The 20,747-nt window shown below is 32.1% G+C and overlaps 1 protein-coding gene and 1 pseudogene across 1 annotated transcript in view; one reads left to right on the plus strand and one right to left on the minus strand.

The window, feature by feature from the left end:
- RYR2 (ryanodine receptor 2) overlaps positions 1-20,747 on the minus strand; it is a 550,493-nt gene that overhangs the window by 402,386 nt on the left and 127,360 nt on the right. Inside the window, exons 13-17 of the mRNA XM_044674985.1 lie at positions 14,680-14,844; positions 11,287-11,408; positions 5,880-6,063; positions 3,479-3,614; positions 189-284 (exon numbers count right to left, since the gene is read on the minus strand). Coding sequence (XP_044530920.1) covers positions 189-284; positions 3,479-3,614; positions 5,880-6,063; positions 11,287-11,408; positions 14,680-14,844 — 703 coding nt within the window. The remainder of the gene's footprint in view (positions 1-188; positions 285-3,478; positions 3,615-5,879; positions 6,064-11,286; positions 11,409-14,679; positions 14,845-20,747) is intronic.
- Positions 13,520-13,917, plus strand: LOC123244535 (annotated as a pseudogene).

Raw genomic sequence — 20,747 nt, forward strand, 5'->3', positions numbered from 1 at the left:
ATCCCAAAGAAATCAAAGGCCTGACAAACAAAGGCCTGACAAAGCAAAACAAATTCATTTTAAAAATAATTATAAATACAAAGACACACCTAAAGACATTACACATCAACTCAAGGATTTATTTTTGTGCTTTAAAGCACAGAAAAAAAGGAAGCCATAGAAGTAAAAAGAGAAGTAGAAAAATATACCCGAGGATGCTTCCAATCTTTCCAATCTGCTGATTAGCCAGTCCAGGGAACCAGAAAATTGGGCACAATTTTTGCGATTTCCTCTAATGAGAGCAGCTACAAAATAAAACAAAATTTCTATTTATTTCATTCCTTAATATATCCCAAGACATTCTTAATAAATTAGAATAGGGTGATATCTCAAGTTTATTAGAGTAAAATAATCAGCTTATATCCTGCTCTCTGATATTTTTCCTTATGCTTATGATCAAATAGATATTGATTCTTTTCTCCCACTGTTGCTATATACTTCTAGAAATCTTGAATGATTTTAATATTTGGATGGAAGACACCTTACTGGAAGAGAGTTTTTAAGGTGATATTCTGTTCCATGGTATCAAATACTTTGTCTTAATAAAAATAAACACAGTGGCATAATATAGTCTTTTTTTTTAACCCTTAACTTCTGTCTTGGAGTCAATGCTTTGTATTGACTCCAAGGCAGAAGAGTGGTAAGGGTAGGCAATGGGGGTCAGGTGACTTGCCCAGGGTAACACAGCTGGGAAGTGTCTGAGGTCACACTTGAACCTAGGACCTCTCTTCTCTAGGCCTGGCTCTCAATCCACTGAGCTACCCAGCTGCCCCCTATAATACATTCTTAATGAGAGCTTTATGTATAGAGAGTTATCTCTTTCTACATGTGTACATATATACTTGTGTATATGTATGTATGTTGTGCTGAAAGTAAATATTGTTTTCAAGTTAAAGCCAAATTTAAATAGCTGGAGAATTTCCTGGATTGCCTTTGGAAATGACAAAGCTCCTTTAATTACCCAAAACTTGTCACTAAAACAAAGCATTATCTTCTTACTCACATTCTAATAATGGTGTTATTATATTGCTGTTTGGCTGTCATAAAATACTAAAATCTCTAAAGAAATTAAGTGAATAACACTCATGAGACAATAGTGGATATGATTAGGCTCATAATAAATAATAAATCCACTCATAATAAAGAACTTTGAAAAAGAGCCAGAGTAAAGGAATCAAAGAATGTATGAGTAGATAGAGAAAACAGTCCAGTCATCTGGTGAGTGAATTAATCAATAGATGGATGATACGGTCTTTTGGTAATCACTCAATGAATGTCAAGAGAATTAAAGAAAGAGCTCCCAGCATGTTGGGCTTATATACTTAACTGTTTGGGAAGACAAGGACAAATTTCACACATGTAGATAGCTAGTGATCTACATGTTGGAAGGAAGTTCTATATTGATCCATTTATATATTTGAGTACTGAAAGTATTATTATTTAAAAAATAGATTAACAGTGATTTTCTAATAATATTTTGGTGGAAATATGTATAAAGTATGTATGTAAAACTACATATATGGCTGCCCTCCCTTTGAGATTTTCTCTAACTTGATTTTACATAGAAAGAAACAGAGGCTTTGAGAAGTGAACTTACTCAAGATCACACAGGTCAAAAAATTAGGGCTACAACACTTCTTGACTTCCAATTTAGTGTTAATTGAATTAGGAAGAGCCACTGAGTGTATATTTTCCAACTCCTTCATTTTTGCATATAAGATCATCTAGGCAACTTAAATGACTTGCCAAAATTTATATAATTTGTCAGGCAGTTTAAAGCTATGAATTGAATCTAGTCTCTTTGTTTCCACATCTAATACTTTCCATTCCTCCAATGTGACTCATTTTCTTTCCTTTATAACATGTTATCTCCCTGTCTAAAATAATGTAGTTTAAGTCAATTTTTCTGAGAAAGATTGTTTCTATAGTAATAAATTAGATTTTCATGAATTAGATGGTTCTTAAGTCATATAGTACCTCAAGTTCCTATAAACAAAGTATTTTTAATTCCAAATTTCTTCTGTGTAACCATGTGGCTCCAAGCTAATATTACGTGAAGGATTTAAAATGAGTATGATATAGAGGGCTATGGAGAAACAGGCTGTACATGTGTGATCAGGCTGCAATACATAACCAATAAGGAATTCAAGATCTGAGTAAAAGTTGTAATCAGAGAAGTGCATAAGTGTAAAAGTAGGGGGTCTAGTTATGAAATGAGTGTAGAAGAGAAGACACATGAGTAGGCCAAGAGCTCCAGTGGTATCATTCTAACATCCAGAGAAAGCAAAGAAAGCCTCTGATAAAGCCTCTGTGGCAAACTTATGAGAGGACATGGAGAAGAGTAAAAAAAGATGGGAAGACAGGGCTGAGTAAATGCATTGTTAGAGAAAATATCCAAATTATTAAGATAACATTTTCCCAGAGAAATAATATAATATTATTATGAATAAAAAAGAAAAACAACCAAATTATAGAGAAATTTAAACTATCTAAATATCCTGCCACATGAAATAACATATTTAAAGTCTCTTTTTCTCTGTTCTAATCTTAGGAAAAATCAGACATGGTTCAAGATAATAGAGAGCAAAAGTATCTCTTTTCCGTATTTATGTTCTCAATGAAAGAGTTGTCTCTACAGATTATGCAACTTTTAATATGAAGAGAGTCAAATTCAGCAGCAAGAGCAGGTAGGTGGAACAATGGAGTAAATACTAGGTGTGGAGTCAGGAAAATCTAAGTTCAAATCCAATCTGAGATACTAGTTATGTGACAGCATAAGTCACTTAATTTTTGCCTTCATCATTTTCCCCAATTATAAAATAGGAATAATAATAGCATCTATCTCCAATGATTGTTATAAGGATCAAATGCAATAATAGTTTTAAAAACCCTGCCTGATATATGGTAGGCATTGAATAGGCTTTCCCATATATATGGGAAGGCTTGTCCCACCTTTCCACCAGCACAAGAATGGGGGCTACCAAGTAGGGAAAGAGGTTTAGAGCACTGTTTTCCAATCTTTGGTTCTATGGACTATTGCTAGTATACAACAAATGTTTACTACTTAATAAAACGTTTATAAGCAAAACACTCCTCTCCCATCCACTTGTCCCACTTTACCCATTTAACACTCTTCAAAATCCATAGCTTCCAGGGTAATATCACATATATTTTATATGGAAGCACCAGTTTCCAGAATGTTGTCATACGGCTCTTTCTCTGAGCAAAGGAAAATGTTGCAGTGAAATTGTTTATTATGGAACCAAATAACTTGATTTATAATCTTTGAAAACCACCAGATTATTATCATTGCTGATAAAAAATGTAATGCCCTTTAGAAGCAAATCTCAAGAACTCTGTCACTCTTACACAATAATTCTAAATACATATGAATCTAATCATGATTTTTCCACTTTTAAAAAACATTCTTGCTTCTTACCTAGTAACTCATACAAAGAGTTTAATATAGACTTCCAAGATTCTCCTGCTTCCTTCCCAGCTACATCAGCAAAATGAGCAGCACTGCTATACACATGCAATCGGTCTATGCACTCAAGGACAAGGTTAATCATACCCTAGAAGGAATTTTAAAATATCAGTGTCAGAAATGCATAACAAGATTGCTAAATATAAGATAACTTATAACTATGTAATAGAAGGAAGGCAAATTATAAAAGGAATGAAAACATTTTAAAGATACACTTATTGCTATCATTTTATCAAATAAAAATTCAAGAAGGAAATTATTATGATTACTGCTATGCAAATACAAAAACTCTGGGATCTCTTATGGTAATGATTAATTGCGAAAAGGTGAGTTTGGAATGAAAATACATTAAGAAGGGCTATAGACCTTGATTCTAACAATAGGTTAAAGAAAGAAGTAAAATGAATGGAAAATTTCACATTTATACAATTAAAACAAAACTCCAACAATATTTATTGTCTATCAACAGTTCACAAAAGTATACAATAGTGTATTCTGTATTTTACTATAATATATAAATACATTATAGTTTAAAGTAATGATAATAGGTTCACTATTTAATAAATTGTTTTTATTTTTAAAAATAAATGCAATAATATTAAAGGATTAATTACTAAAAAAAGAAAAAAACCTAGTTTTTTAAATAGAGAAAAATCACTGAATAATAAGTATGAACTTCTACATAAGTCTTTGTAATTATTATTAGATTTAATGCTGTATGAGGTAGAAAGCATGACTTAAGAAATAGTAATTCATCAGCCAAACTATCTTCAAAAATCTACATTGTCCATTACCTAAACACATGTTCATATTGTGGAAAACTAAAAGAATTTAATAAAAGCAACTAAAGAGTGGCCCAAGACACCTAGGTTTTTACATTTTCTCTGCTTGCTTACTAATAACTGAATAATCCAAAGTGTCTGAAATACATACTTTCAGTTGGTAAATTATTTCTTGATATTGTTATTCCTTTAAATTGAATCCCTGCCTTTAAATGTGAGCATCTGCTTTCAATAATCATTCATTTCTTCTGTGTTCTGAGTAAAAAAATGCCTTATAAGAACTAACACTGATTTCAAAAGCTTCTGATGAGCAATTAATACCTATCATGAAATGTGAAAAGTACAACAGGGAAGTGATGCATCTTGTGTATCGACATGCATTCACCAATAACAGATCATTAAGGTAATTCTCAAGACAATATAGAAACTTAAGAATGGGTCCTATGATCTAATGAAACATGAGACTTTCACTTTACTCTGAAAAGTAATATGAGTGAGAAAGGAATCTAGCCTTACATAAACAATGCCAGTTCTGATACTCACTACATGACCTTGGGCATGACCCTTAGCATCTCTGGTACTATTTCCTCATTTTTAAAGTGAAGGATTTGGATTAGATAATATTTACAGACACAATCAGCTATAATTATTCAATAAAAACATCAAACAAATTGTGCATCACTACAAGATAGTGACTGGTTGCCCAAGTAATTTGAATAGTTTTCTAAACTATTCTAATATTTACACTAAAAGAAATGCGTTTCCTATTTTCATTATTTTCTTGTCATTTAGGAACTTAAAAACATATTACTTAACTTGATGACAAGGGGAATAATTAGACAGTCCAGTGATGGGCAAACTTTTTAAAAAGGTCCCAAAAGAAATGAAATGTTCATCTTTCAGTCTGTTTCTAAGGCAAACTCTTTTGAAGTTTCATTGTATTGTATCCTACTCATTATATTTGTCAGATTAGGAATAATGTCACACAGCCTGATAGAACATTTCAGGGAGCCACATCTGGCCCGTGGGCCATAGTTTGCCCATCACTGAGATAGTCTATTCTTGCTTAGAGAGGGAAAAGTTCAAATGTATTTGATTCTTTTCTCTCTGTATTAGTAATAATATAGGGCTTTACAATTTTCAAAGTGCTTTGCACATATTATTGACTCATTTGATCCTGACAACATCTTTATGAGGTATGTACTATTTTAATTTTCCATCTTCTATAGATGAGGAAACAAAAGTCAAGAGAAATTAAGTGGCTTGCCCATGGTCCCATAGCTACCATCAGACAGAATTCAGATCTTCCTGAATCCAAGCCCTCAGCACATCCACTGTGCCACATAGTTGCCTTTCCTGTATTTACTTCACGTATCATGGAAATAAAAATAATAGCATCATTAGGGCCACATTTTTATTCATTTTAGTTGTTCTAATACTAGGCTATGAAATAATGATGTAAAGGTTTTTAATGTACATATATACATAGAGTATTTTTTTCATGAAGGGTACCTATCAGGAATTTATTTTTCCTACATAACAGCACAAAAGACTGGATGGTACAAAATTACCTCTTCCTGGAAGAGATTCTGTCGGTTCTTTAGAGCTCTTAATCGGTTCTGCTTATCTTCATGCTCTAAATGTTCATCTGGTGGATGGAAGTAACCAATTAAATCTTGGAGACTCAGACTTACTGACTCTATTGGTAAATCTATTGTGGAAGACTTCACTTTTTTGCTGAGAGCATCAAGACCCCTGAAACAAGTTGTAAATAATTCATTAAGTCAATGATTCTCAAATGTTTTAGGTCTACATATCACATAGGTAAGGCAGAATATGCCAAAGACCATCAATACCCTCATCCCATATGACACTGAAAAAGAGTGAATGAAAATGATGTCCAGTAAGATAAATGAGTTCACAAAAGAAATGTGATTTCTTCAACATAGACTCCTTCTAAGGTTTTAACTACCTCTACCAATAAAGATAATAATTTCATTGAGAAGTCTTAAGGAATTGCCTGATATAATGAAATACTGACTTTCCCACAGTCATACAGCTAGTACATATTAGAGACAAAATATATATGATCATAGATCTAAAGCCAAAAGGATCCTTTAGAGGCCATATGGCCCAACCCTTCATTCTAAAGATGAGGAAACTTAAAACAAGAGAAGTGATTTCCTCAATATCACACAGGTGGTAAGCATCAGAAGCAAGATGTTAACAGAGGCCCTCTGATTCCTGAACAAGTACTCTTTTCACTATATCAAACCAACTTTTGCACAAATCATTCCTGAATCAAAGTCCAGCATTCTACCCACCATGACAAACTGCCTGTCAAGTAAAAAATATGATAGATTATTAATTCATGCCATAGCAAAGAAGAGAGTTTTTGTTGTATTATACATATTAATGTATTGCAACAGAGCTAAACAATAATCATTGATTGACTGCCTGTTACATGCTAGGCAACATGTTAGGGAATGAAAATATATGACAAAAATTAAGCATTGACTTCAAAGAGCTTACATTCTATAAAATGATACATATATATATATATAAATAAGAATATTAAAAAATGATCATTTTAAAGAGGATACTACTGACTTGGGGATCTAGCCAAGTTTGATGTAGAAAGAGTCACTTGTATAGAATTTTGAAGGAAACAAGTGATTCTAAGAGGTAATGATGGAGCAATAGTATATTCTAGAAACATAGGACTGGTAGAACAGAGACTTAGAGATGGAAGATGGAATGATACCTGCAGAAAATTTAGAAAGTCAGGTTGGCATGGATATGTAAAGGAGAACAAAATATAATAATATTGGAAAAGTAGACTAAAGAAAGTGTTGTGAGATGTTTTAAAAACCAGAGGAGCTCTTTCTTTATTCTAAAGACAACTGGAATCGACCAGATTACTAAGGAAATGACATGGTCAGGCCTACACTTTAAGTAAACAATTAGGCAGGCTATGGAAGATGGACTGAGTAGGCAAGAGACCTGCCACAAGTCAACCAACTAGAAAATTATTGCAATAATACAGACAAGAGATGGTTAAATAGAGTGGCAGCTGTGAGATTATAAAGACAGAGTGAGGTGTGCTAAAAAGGAAAAATGGCAAGATATGAATATTGATATGAAGTGAAGAAGAGTGATAGATTAAAAATAAAGACAAAGTTGCAAATGTAGTTGACAAGAAAAATGATACCTTTAACAGAAGGAATTTCAAAGGAAACAGACAACTCTAGAAGAGGTTTGAGTTTGAGTGTGAATTTGAATTTAGTTTTGGATATACTGAGTTTGGAAGGTCTTTGGTTCTTCCAGATGGAAGCAGAAGGAGATATGCAAATAATCCTAGAGAAAGTAGGATTCAGTATATAGCTTTTGAAGGCATTTGGATGGTAATAGAAATAATTAAATTGCAATAGAAAATAATTCTACCCAAAGGAATTCCAATAGAGAAACCATAGAAAGGAATAAAGAAAAGGGTTCAGAACAAAGTCTTCTTGCATACATACAAGTAGGCAGTTTATTATTAATAATAAACTAGTAAAGGTACCCTACAAACTACTATAAGTTCTGCACACATGTAGATCCACTAATCTAAGAAATTTTAGTGGGGGTAACAGTTATGATCTTATGTTGTCATCAATCATTTAAAAGCAGAGTGAAGTCTCAATTAAGTGATATTAGCAATTTTCTCTTGTATCTTCAGCTTTCATTGCTACAGATTTCTATTCAGAGTAGATTTTAAAAATGGTTTCTAAAGGTTAGTTTAGGCAGATACTTAACACAGTATTGTGTAGGAAATACAAAATGCATCATATGGTTTTTATTTATTTGAAATAAATCTTATTCAGAAGTAATAAATTAATAAATAATATAGTTGTGTGTCGTCCATTCCTTGGAGGCAAATATATTAGAATAGTAGCAATGAAGCCAGAAGATTTGGACTTCTGTGCCAGGTCCTTTAGTTACTAATTATACCCCAAGAGAAGTCAATGAACCCCTAAGAACCTATTTCATTTTTCTTATATAGAAAGCATATTTGCATTATCTTTTGGGTTGTAGAGAAAAATTAAATGATAAAACACTTAAAAGGTACTTAATAACTCTCAAGTGCAACATAAGTGTGAATAAATATTATTTCTAATATACTATTAATATGTATAAATAACTTTTAATTTATTATTTAATTCATTGCTCTGTTTGGAATAAAAAAAAAAAGCAAAAGAAGGTTGATGTATCTGCCTAGGAAAAAAATTAAGTAGAATCCCATTATAACCTTGCAGACTAATACGAGGTACTTAGCCTATGACAAATAAATTCCAGTTGGGACATGATAGCTATATAAATATACATCCGAAAGGCTTTCCTATAGAAAAAAATACATTAATCCCATTTGTCCCCAGAAAAGAGAACTGATGAGCTATGGGTAAAATATATAAAGAAATAGATTTTGCTCTATTTGAGGAAAAGCTTCCTAACGACTAGAACCACTCATAATTAGAACAGGCTGTCTAAGGAGGTATATGGACCAGGCAAAGTTCTAAGGGCTAGATTTATAAAAGGTAATAATGGAAACTCAAGGAAGTCAGATTCTAATGAGAGCAGTAATACATAAATAACTAGGTACATAGAAAGTAGATAGGAAGTCATCTCAGATAGGAAAGCAGTTGAGGAAAGTAGGAAACCTTTCATGAAGAAAGTGGAATGTGATCTGAGATTTGAAGGAAGTATAGAAATCTAAAGAAGAAAAAAAAGAGAGGGGGAAGAGAATTCCAAGCATTGTGAATAGCCAATGCAAATATGAAGAGAGAGGAGATGAGTGTTATAAGCAATAAACATGCCAAAAGGATAAAAATATACATTCTGAACTAAAGCCTCAGAGAATATTTTTTAAAATTAAAAATACAATAAAATTAAAAATACAATAAAATGAATATTTACCACCTTATTCAAGCTTTTTAAATTCATATTTGTAAGAAAAGTAAAATGAAAAAAGTTCAAAATTGGTATAGGCATGTGGCTTTTAATTTAAAAAATCACAAGAACAAATTTAGTAGTACTATCATAGAATCATGAATTTCAAGTTCAAGGATACCTTAGAGAATACCAAAAATAATCCTTGAATTTTATAAATGAGAAATTAAAAATCACTTGGAGTCTCAGTTTATAGCCAAATGACAAAGTAAGCAGAATATAAAAGATGAATCTTACCTTTTCAGTGTTATACAAAATTCCCTTATTTATTTTGTGTATGTGTGTGTGTGTCTGTGTGTGTGTGTGTGTGTGTGTGTGTGTGTGTGTGTGTGTGTACATTCTGTCTCTACCCCATGAAATTTAAGCTCACTGAGGGGAAAGAATGTTTCATTTTTGGATTTGTATCTCCAGATAATATTTAGAACATAGCAAATACTTGAAAAATATCTGGTTACTGTAAAAACACAATTTTTATAGTGTAGCACGGCCATTTTAGGTGCCGATAATGATAACATTTTTCTTCTCGATAAAAACATCAAAAGAGACAACATAATGTATTGCTCTGTCTAGAGTTAAAAAATGTAGGATTTGGGTCTTATACTTAGTAGCTGTAAGACCAGGAATCACTTTCTACTCTGACATCTCTAATGAAATCATTTTCCTCATTCATAAAATGAAGATAATAAATTTTCCTTAAGTATTCATTATGAAGAAATAATTTCATAAATCTTAACAAACTATATACGTGTAAGTTACTATAATAATAAATAATTCCTTAAAATCAAGGTAGGAAGCCCGAGGAATGTGCTAAAGCAATAACTATCACTTAATAAACTTCAAAAACAATATAACAAATATAACACTCATTTATGTAAGGTAGCATTCATGGAAATGACTAAGTGGATTTTTTATAGTTTGTACTGAATGTCCCTCAAATGTTAATCAAGAGCTACTAGTATTTTGTAGCTGGCAGTAGTGGGATATCAGAGAATTTTAATAGGCTTTATTCAACGGAAAGATAGGTACTCTTGAGATTTTCACGTTCCTGAACTAGTGGTTCAGTAAGTGAAAGGAAGTTCACTTTTTATGAATGTCATATTATTTAAACTAATTATAGATATGGCATAATTAACAGAAACATCTGAAAAATCAAGAGCTTCTAGGTAGGAAAGCAACATTTAAGAAGCAATACTAATTATATGTACACTATCTGCAATAAACTGCTAGATGCTCAGGAATAAAGAAAAATGAATCATATTTTCACTCAAACTTTCCTTGTGGCTTTCTCTCTTCCATGACAGGTTTCTTTTGGCTTTCGTAAACTATTAAGTACACAGGTTCAGATAACATCAAGGACTTGTGTGAAGAATCTCTCCCTAAAATACATGTTAAAAATTCCAAAGCTAATAAATTTATGAATTTAGATAGGAAATGGCAAAAATCTGTTCATGCCTTTGATGTATATCTTTAAAATATTACTTCTGACATTTAAATGATGTTGATTCGATCCTACATTTGAAACTTATAAATCTTTTATAGATCAGATTTTGAATTTGGTCTGGATTTTTTCAGTAGATATTTTTTCTTAACCAATTAAAACATTCATATTTGCTTACTCCAGGTTGAATTCAGTTATGATTTCCAACTTTTTATTCTTTTGAAATGCATTCGGAAACTGGAAATCTTGGCCCTTTAATGATCAAATAATTTACCTTTGGCTATATTGCTAGGAAGAATCAAGCAATACTGATAGGTATAATTTCAAACTGTACAATAAAAAATTAGCTTGCTCCAGCTAAATAGCTTGATAGCAAATTATGCATATGATACCTATTTGTCTATATTACTGGTTTCAAAAGTGTTACTGAATTTATACCATCACATTTATTTTTCTGTTATTGTTGATTAAAGTCATCATGATAAGATTTCAAAGATCTGCAATTTAAGAAAATCTTTTTTAAAAAAGGTAAAACAACTGAAAAAGAAATGCACCTTATAAACCTATTGAAAAGGAAGACTGTACTACGGATTACTCGTGCCGTACGTGATTCTTCATGCTGAGACCTGGATAAATTTAAGCCGTCATCCATATGGCCTTCATGGTGCATGATAGCCTGAAACAAAACAGCAATGAGTGCAATAAATACCATTCTGACAATGTTTCCTACCTAAACAAGAATAAAACTGTACATAGTTTAAAGGTACATCACAAACCCTTTCTCAAATATAGAGAAAATAAGTCAATTTGCCCAAAGAGCTGTTTCATTTTAATATTCCTAAGGTAAAGTATTAAAGTAAACATGAATGGAAAAAAAGTGTTTTTACAATCAAATTTTGTTGAAGGCTTCATTGCCTTAGTCAAATAATCTATAAGGAATAACAAAGAAAAAAATAACTTCTACTACTAGTTACAAATTAACCAGTTTTAGATGGAAAAGGAGTTGCTAATAAGCAGTAAAACCAAAACTTAAGAAACTCTGCTTTTCTTAGTACAATCCAACCAAAAAGAATGCCTTTTTAAAACATTTTTATTAATTACAATAACAATTTTTATTTGCTTATAATGACATCAATATTGTTAAATCCCAGAGTGTGTTAATATCATTTTGAAGTGAAGAGAACTAGAAATTTTAAACTAGTTCTAAAGATTTCTAAAGGAAAGAATAGAAGAAACAGTAGTCAAAATACATATGTAGCTCTTCCTAAGAAGGTATCCTCTATTCAAGAAATATTAAAGGGAACTTTCATCTAAGAGGATGGCAATTTGATGGAGTAATGTTAATACATTCAATTTTAACATGAAAGATATCAAAGAATTTCAGATCATTCAGCAAAACACTGACAGACTGCTAGTATCCTGATCAACTTTCCTAATGTTCCTTTTCCTAGACTGTATATGCTATTTAAATGCAGTCCAGGAAGAATATGAATACAGTTTATTATGTGTTAATAATTAATAAATAATCAGTTTTTAAAAATCTACTACATGCTAAGCACAGGGATGCAAAAACAAAAATGAAGTGGTCCCTGCCCTCGATTAATGGTTTCTATTCCATTGGTGGGTGGAGGGGCTGGATAGGAAACATAAAATACTTATAAGATAATTGGAATTTGAATACCTTAGGGAATCAAGACAGATATCATGTAGGTGATATTTCAACATATAGGAATGCAATGAGAGATTCAAAGAGTTGGGTGTGTAGAAGAATTACAATCCAAAGATGTAGAAGAGCCAGTGAAGACATTGAGCTATGATATGAAAGAACATGGGTGAGAAACAGTAAGTAGAGAAGACTCACTGAATTGTAAAGCATAAGAAAGAGAATGATGAAATGAGACTAGAATGGTAGATTGGAACCAGGCTGTGAAGAATAAGATGACAAAGAGAGAAGTTTGTAACCTAGAGGTAATGAAAAGGCACTAGAATTTACTGACCAGGGTGTAAAGCTGGGGATTCATATTGGGAAATCATCAAAAGAAAACCAAAGAAATATTACTAGAAATTTAAGAAGTCCAAGGAAAAAAAAACTGAAAACCTTAAGGGCATAAGTCTTAAAAGAGAAAGGCAATGTTGCTAAATGGGTTAATTAATAAGATAGTTTAGATCATTGGACTACAGATGTCTGTGGCAGAGCTTAACATACAGACTCTTAGCAAGAGATGGAATCTTAAAAGGTCCAGGAAGTCTGCTTGAAGATTTACGTATCTCATCAACCAAGATTTAAAATGAAAAGTAGAGGGAAAGAAGAAAGTCTACATGTTTCCATTTGACTACATATTACACAGAATCACAAATCACAAATATGACATGAGAAAACTATCAAGAGGGAGAAAATATTTTTAAAAGAGTTAGTAATAGTATTAATTCAGATACTGAAACAAATAAAAACAAAGGAAAACTTATTGAACTAAAGAGCTCAATATAAGGAATTAAAATCAAATTCATAAGCATCAGTAAGAATTGGTGGGATGATATTCAAAATGAAATGTGCTGATGGAAGGATATACATTAGTCAAAAGGATCAGATTAAGGGGCAGTAAAATATCATCCTAGATCAATCATTAATACACACAAAGGAAATCTATAAACTACTTTTAGAAAATATGATAGAGAATATTTGGATAAAGATCAATAGAGGAAGAAACAGAAATGATAATACAATAAGAGAAAACAATGGCCCATATTTTTTTCCCTTTCCTGCTACTCAAGTAGTTGGCAGCTACCATGAATGATACTATAGCCAACAGAACCAGTAAGTTCATGACAAACAGACTTCTTCAAAGTAAACAGATGGTTATAGACATTTTTCATACTGAAAAGGCCACACTGTCTAAGATTGAAATTCAAGAAAAATTGGCCAAGATATACAAAACAACTCCAAATGTCATTTCCATTTTTGGATTCAGAACCCATTTTGGTGGTGGGAAAGCAACAGACTTTGGTATAATTTACAATTACCTTGACTATGGAAAGAAAAATGAACCAAAGTATAAACTTGCAAGGCACATTCTGTAGCTAGAGAAAAAGATATCAAGAAAACAGGAAAAGGAATGCAAGAACAGAATAAAGTCAAGGTTATTGCAAAATCAAATGATGGTGCTGGCAAAAAGGATTATGGATGATATTTATTCATGACGATAATATAGATTTTTCATCAGGGAATAAATTTTAAAAAAGGAAAAGAAAAAAGAAACAAAAGGCCCATCCAGTCATCAGGAAGTGAGATATCAATTCTGAAAGTGGGCCACAAATTTGGCAGGGAATAATGCTACGGTATAAATGCAAATTTCATTTACCCAGATATCTGTAGATCTTTTTTTCTAAAAGCAGAGCAGTAGATACATTCTTTTTTTTTATTTTAAACCCTTAACTTCTGTGTATTGACTTATAGGTGGAAGAGTGGTAAGGGTAGGCAATGGGGGTCAAGTGACTTGCCCAGGATCACACAGCTGGGAAGTGTCTGAGGCCAGATTTGAACCTAGGACCTCCCATCTCTAGGCCTGGCTCTCAATCCACTGAGCTACCCAGCTGCCCCTAATAGATACATTCTTAATTAGCTTTAACAAAAATTAAATTGTCTTGACACAATTTTTCCTGTTATTTTCAGAACACTTCTTTTCATTTTAGAATTAACTAACAAGGGGTTACATATGACTCTAGTTCCAAAAAACTGGCAATGTAAAAATCTAGCAATTTAATCATTAAAATAAAATTCCACTATAAAAATCTGTGTCAAAGAATTCAAGATGGTGGTATTTGACCTGTCAATAGGTGACATGATAAATACTGACAAATAATACATTGGAGCCATTACTAGTGTACTCTAATGTGTGGTTATTATCATGTCACATAAAAATATATGATGCACTTTTATATAATCTTACCTTTCGCTGTATTGATCCCATTCTCACAGATTTCACATCCACAGACTGGTAAGTAAGCCAGAGGCCTGTATCTACATGTTGTATGTAGCATACTGAATCACCATACTTTATTTCTGATGTTCCCATTCCATCTATTTCTTTTCTTATCCCTATATCTAGCTTTTCCTAGAGGAAAGAAAAAAGTGTATGTTAATAATTATACTATAATTGTATTAATTAGGAAAGCAAAAAATAGTTACAATAAATGACAACAAGATATTACTTTCTCTAAATACTATTCCATTGATTAGTTTAGTATGCAAATCCAAAATCTTGAAAAGCAGGGCCTTAAATTTATTTTCTTTTTTATGTACTTTAATTTCCAGTGACAAAAATATTCAAATATATAAAGAACACAAAAGAAAATAAAATGAACAAAAGTAAAAATGATGGTGAATCTTCATGAAATTTTACTTTTTCACATTTTCTTTTTTCCAATTTTTCCAATATTGATTTTATTCTTTTGTAACTTTTGTAACTTAGCAGTGTCAAAATTTCTCCTTCCCTGGACTCAATCAACATTCTTACCTGGATCCTATAAATTTCATTTCCACCTACCATACATATATTCTCTGTTAAAACAATTCTTTTTCAGAATCCTACCACATAACAATACTGATACTGTGACAGAAATCAACATATTCATACATATTATATTCCACAGAATTGAGGGCATAGAAATTACGCAAAAAGAAAATTATTCTTTCCTTGGATTTTTTTTACATTCACCTAATATAGTATTTATTTGTACATATGTTTAATTATTTCCATTATATTAAAATCATTTTAAATTTCTGCTTCCTAAAGATAAGAAGGTGGAGTAAAGACCTCTGAGTTCACCCAAACTCACCTCCAAATATCCACAAAAAAGGGGGGAAACGACTTCAAAATTAAGGAGAGACTCATCTCAATGGGTGAGGAAAGAAAGTAGTCTTTTTTATGTGGCATCAGGGGAACTGGAAGGGTCGGAACAAGTATACCACAGATGGCCTGGAGAAAGGAATCCAGACAGTAGGAACCAGCTCAGTGCATACAGCCTAAGAGAAGGAACCAGCATGGGAGGGACAATCCTACCAGATTAGTGATCAGGGCATCTGGGAGCAAAGGGAATGGAATTTACCAAGACAAAATTCCTTCATGCTTGCACAAAGCAAACCAGACAAGTGAGCACCCCCCCAGAACACACCAAAAACAACTATAGGACTCAGCTTGGCCTACTGCAACCACCAGAGCAGGTTATACTGCAAGCTTAGAATAGTACTCTTTCTACCCCAGTAGCAGAGCAAAACTTCAATATAAAAGCAAAGTAATGGAGAAAAAAAGTAGAAAAATAAGCAAAAGACAAAGAAAAAAACATAAAATTTACTTTAGTGACAGGAAATATCAAAATAAAAACTCAGAAGAGGACAGTAATGCTAAAACAGAAGCATGTGAAGCCTCAAAGGAAGCGTGAAAGGGTGTCAGGACCCAAAATATGTCCCTAAAGAACTTGAAAAATAGCTTTCAAAAATCAAATGATGAGGAAAGAGTCAAGGGTTGCGGGTGGGGGGAAGGGAGAGAATTCAATGAAGAAAACAATGTATTAAAAACTAAAATGGGCCAATAAAAATAGAGGTACAAAAAAACCTACGAAAGAAAATAACTTATTGAAAAGCAGAATTGACCAAATGGAAAAGGAAACACAAAAACCCTAGGAAAAAAATAACCTCCTAAAAATTAGAACTGGGCAAAAAGAAGCAATTGACTACATTAAGACATCAGTAAATAATAAAACAAAATGAAAAAAATAAAAGAAAATCTGAAAAACCTCACTGGAAAAACAACTGACCAAGAAAATAGATCTAGGAAAGACAACCTAAAAATCAATGCAATACCTGAAAGCTATTATCAAAAAAAGATCCTGGACACTGAAATAGAAAGAAATCATCAGGAAAAACTGCCCTAAAATCCTCAAACAAGAGAGGAAATTTGAAATTGAAAGAATCCACCAATCATCTCCAGAAAAAGACCTCAAAATAAAACATTTCAGGACTTTTATAACTAAATTCCTGAACTCTCAGACCAAGGAAAAAGTTGTGCTAGGAGCCAAGAGGAAACAATCCAAGTATCTTGAAGCCACAGTTAGGATTAGACAGGACCTGGTAGCTTCTACATTAAAGGATCAGAGGGTATGGAATATGTTATCCCAAAAGGTAAAGGATATAGAATATTACAGTTTCTAAGAATCAACTACTCAGTGAAAGTAAGCATAATCTTATGGGAGGAAAAAATGACAATAAATGAAATAAAAATTAAGTATTTCCAGGACTTCCTGACAAAAGGGCCAGAGCCAAAAAGAAAATGAAAGGATCATATTTGACCCTGAAAAGAAGCCTAAAAAGGTAAACAAAAAAGTGAGAACTTAAGGGATTTGATAATTTTAAACTGATTACATACCTACACAGGAAGGTGATGATTAAATCCAAAATATGGATAAGGAATTAGTTCTTTTACAAAGCAAAGTTCTCCTAATTTTTTATTTGATAAAACTACACTCATATGCATTTTCTAGTCTTTTACAGTACATTTGCAAAATTACTGGGAAAAAATTGTACCACCACTACCAAAGATGACAATGTCACAGATAGCACACAATTTTGAAAGGGAGATCCAACACCAGGGTGCAGTTTTATTTAGAAAACAATTAAACCTAAAGACAAGATGGATACAAATTAATTAAAATAAGATCTTTAAAATTCATGGTCACAATTACAAATGACCATCGAGGCTTCCTTTAATAATGTAAAAAATGTTTATGGAATGTTAAACCTATGTATAAGACAGTGAATACCTTCCCAATCAACATTCTCTTAATTTCTGGTTAAAGGTTTTTTTAAATGACCAGTATGTGATTTCACCTTTTAAAATGGGATTCGAAATAAACCCACTTTACATTGGCTTACATTCATCTAAATATTTATAAAAATTAATGTGATAAGGTGGGATTGCCTCCTTCTTAAAAATGTTTCTAGAGCTATTAAAAAGCTGCAATTTCCAAAAAAGTTCATAAAAATATTCCTCTGGATTGTACAAGAAGGGAGGTTACAGGGACAATTGTCAAAAGATTTAGTATAAGTTGTTATTCAGATTTGGTTTATTTTTCTCTTGCTATATCAGAGACTGGTAGCTCTTCATTTTTTAGTTTCTCCATTTTTCTGCAGTCAATTCATCTTTATTCTTTTCTTAGTTACTCACTTCTGCTTCTGTTCCTTTTGCTCTTTTTTTTCCATTTTCTGTGAACTTTTTTATTCTCAGAGTTATCATTCCTTGCTGTCTTTTTGGGCTTAGGTTCAACCTTTGCAAAGACTATTTTAGCTAACAATCTTGCTAACCTCCTCTTAGGTTCCTCCCCTATTTTCCCCATCTTCAAAGTTGACCTTCCTCTTGGGCTTCTTGGTGGCCAGTGAGGATCAGCTAGCTCCCTCTCCTCAGACACAAGTAAGTACCAACAGGAGCAGCTGGAATCTAGCATCAGAGTGAAAGACTGTGGCCACAGAATTCTCTTCTCAAGCAGTGCTGCTGGGTCTCAACACTCCTCTTTCCACTACTCGGCTGCTATCATCTGTAGTGGGAACAGTTTGAGAACTAGATAGAACCAGATTGGAATCCTGCCTTCCCATCCCCTTTCTTCATCTCCCTCTTTCCCTGAAAATCTTAATGATAACAGTGACTATTTAAAGATATATATATATATGTATATATATTGCTCAGATTAATAAGAAAGAATGTAGAATACTTAACAATCCCATCTTGGAAAAAAGAAATTGAACAAGCCATCAATGAATTCCCTAAGAAAAATTCCCCAGGGTCAGATGAATTAAAAAATGAATTCTTCCAAGAAATCAAAATAAAATTAACTTCAATACTCTTCAACTATTTGGAAAAAATAGGCAAAGAAGGAATTCTATTGAAATTCTTTAAAGTAACAAATATATTGCTGATATCTAAATCAGGAAGAGCAAAAACAGAGAAAAAACTATAGACCAATATCCTTAATAAATATCGATAAAAATAAATAAAATAGTAGCAATAAGATTACAATAATATATTCTAGGAATCATATACTATGAGCAGGTGGGTTTTATAGCTAGAATGCAGCAGGATGATTCTGTATTAGGAAAACTATCAGCATAATTGACCATATAAATAATAAAAACCAATAGAAACCATAAAATTATCTCAATAGATACAGAAAAAGCTTTGACAAAATACAACATTAATTACTTATAAAAAAACATTAGACAACATTGGAATAAATGGAGCTTTCCTTAAAAGTAAAAAAAGCCATCTAAAACAATTGGCAAGCATTATCTGTTTTGGAAATAGGCTGGAAGTCTTCCCATTAAGATCAGAGGTGAAGCAAGGATGCCCATCATCACCACTACTATTCAATATTGTACTAGAAATGCTAGCTAAAGCAGTAAAAGAAGAAAAAGATTTTAAATAGGCCATGAGGAAACAGATGATAACTAAAATAGTATACTTACAGACTACCAAAGTTGCAAGATAGAAAATAAACCAATATAAATCATGAGCATTTCTATATACCCCAAACAAAGTCCAAAAGCAAGAAATAGAAAGTGAAATTCCATTTAAAATATACAATATCTATGGCACTACCTATCATAACAAACTCAGGAACTATATGAACACAATTATAAAGAACTTTACATACAAATAAACCTAAACAATTTGAAAAACATTAACTGCTCATGGGCAGGCTTAGCCAAAACAACAAAGATTCTAATTATGCCTAATTTACCTATTCAATGCCATACCAATAAAACTACCAACAAAAATTCATCTGGAAGAACAAAAGGTCAAGAATATCAAGGGAATTAATGAAAAAAATATGAAAGTAGACTTGCCAGATCAGATATCAAACTATGTTATAAAGCAATAATCATCAAAACAATCTGTAATTGACTAAGAAATAAAATAGTGGATCAATATGATAGATTAGGTAATCAATTCATAGTAACCTAGTAGGCAGTAAACTCAAAGATCCAAGCTTTTGGAAGAATTTCATATTTGGCAAAAAACTGCTAGGAAAAGTAGAAAAAAGCATAGCAGAAAGTAGGCATGGACAAATACCTCACACCTTATGCCAAGATAAAGTCAAAATGGATAAATGATCTACAAAAAAAGAGTAATACCATAAATAAACTAGGGAAACACAGAATAGTTTATTTGTCAGACCTATAGACGAGGGAAGAATTTATACCAAAAAAGACATAAAGAATATTGCAAAAAGTAAAATGGATAGTTTTGATTTCCTTAAATTAAAAAGGGTTTGTACAAACTGTGTAATTGGAATTTTGTACCCCAGGACTTCATTTCTCAGAATCCTACTTTCATCCTTGTTATGTCCTTACTTTTTGGAGATAAGTTTTGTGTAAAACCCATCCCTTGCTCTCTTCTTCCTTTTTCATGGTCTGGTAAACTACTTTTTACTCAGGCTATACTTTTCCTCTACTTCAAGTAATTATTAATAAATCTTATAAAATATAATACTTGGAATTATTGGATGTTAATTTTAATCTTACATAACAAAACCAATTCAAACAAGACTAGAAGGGAAACAACAAATTGGAGGAAATTTTCATAACAAGTGTCTCTAACAAAGGTCCCATTTCTCCAATATACTGAGCACTGACTCAAATTTATAAGAATACAAGACATTCCCTAAATGATAAGTGGTCAAAGGAGATGAACAAGCAGTTTTTAGATGAAGAAATTAAAACTATACTTACATAAAAATGTTCTGAATCATTATTGATTAGAGAATTATAAATTAAAACAACTTTGAGATACTATTTCATACCTATCAGACTGACTAATATGACAAAAATGGGAAATGAGAAATCTTGGAGACCATTTGAGAAAATTGGGTCACTAATACATTTTTAGTGGAACTGGGAACTGGAGGGTAATCTGGAACTATACCCAAGGGACCATAATTATGCATATACCCTTTGATTCAATTACTA

This window comes from Gracilinanus agilis, chromosome 4 (assembly GCF_016433145.1).
Source record: "Gracilinanus agilis isolate LMUSP501 chromosome 4, AgileGrace, whole genome shotgun sequence".
NCBI classification, from domain to species: domain Eukaryota; kingdom Metazoa; phylum Chordata; class Mammalia; order Didelphimorphia; family Didelphidae; genus Gracilinanus; species Gracilinanus agilis.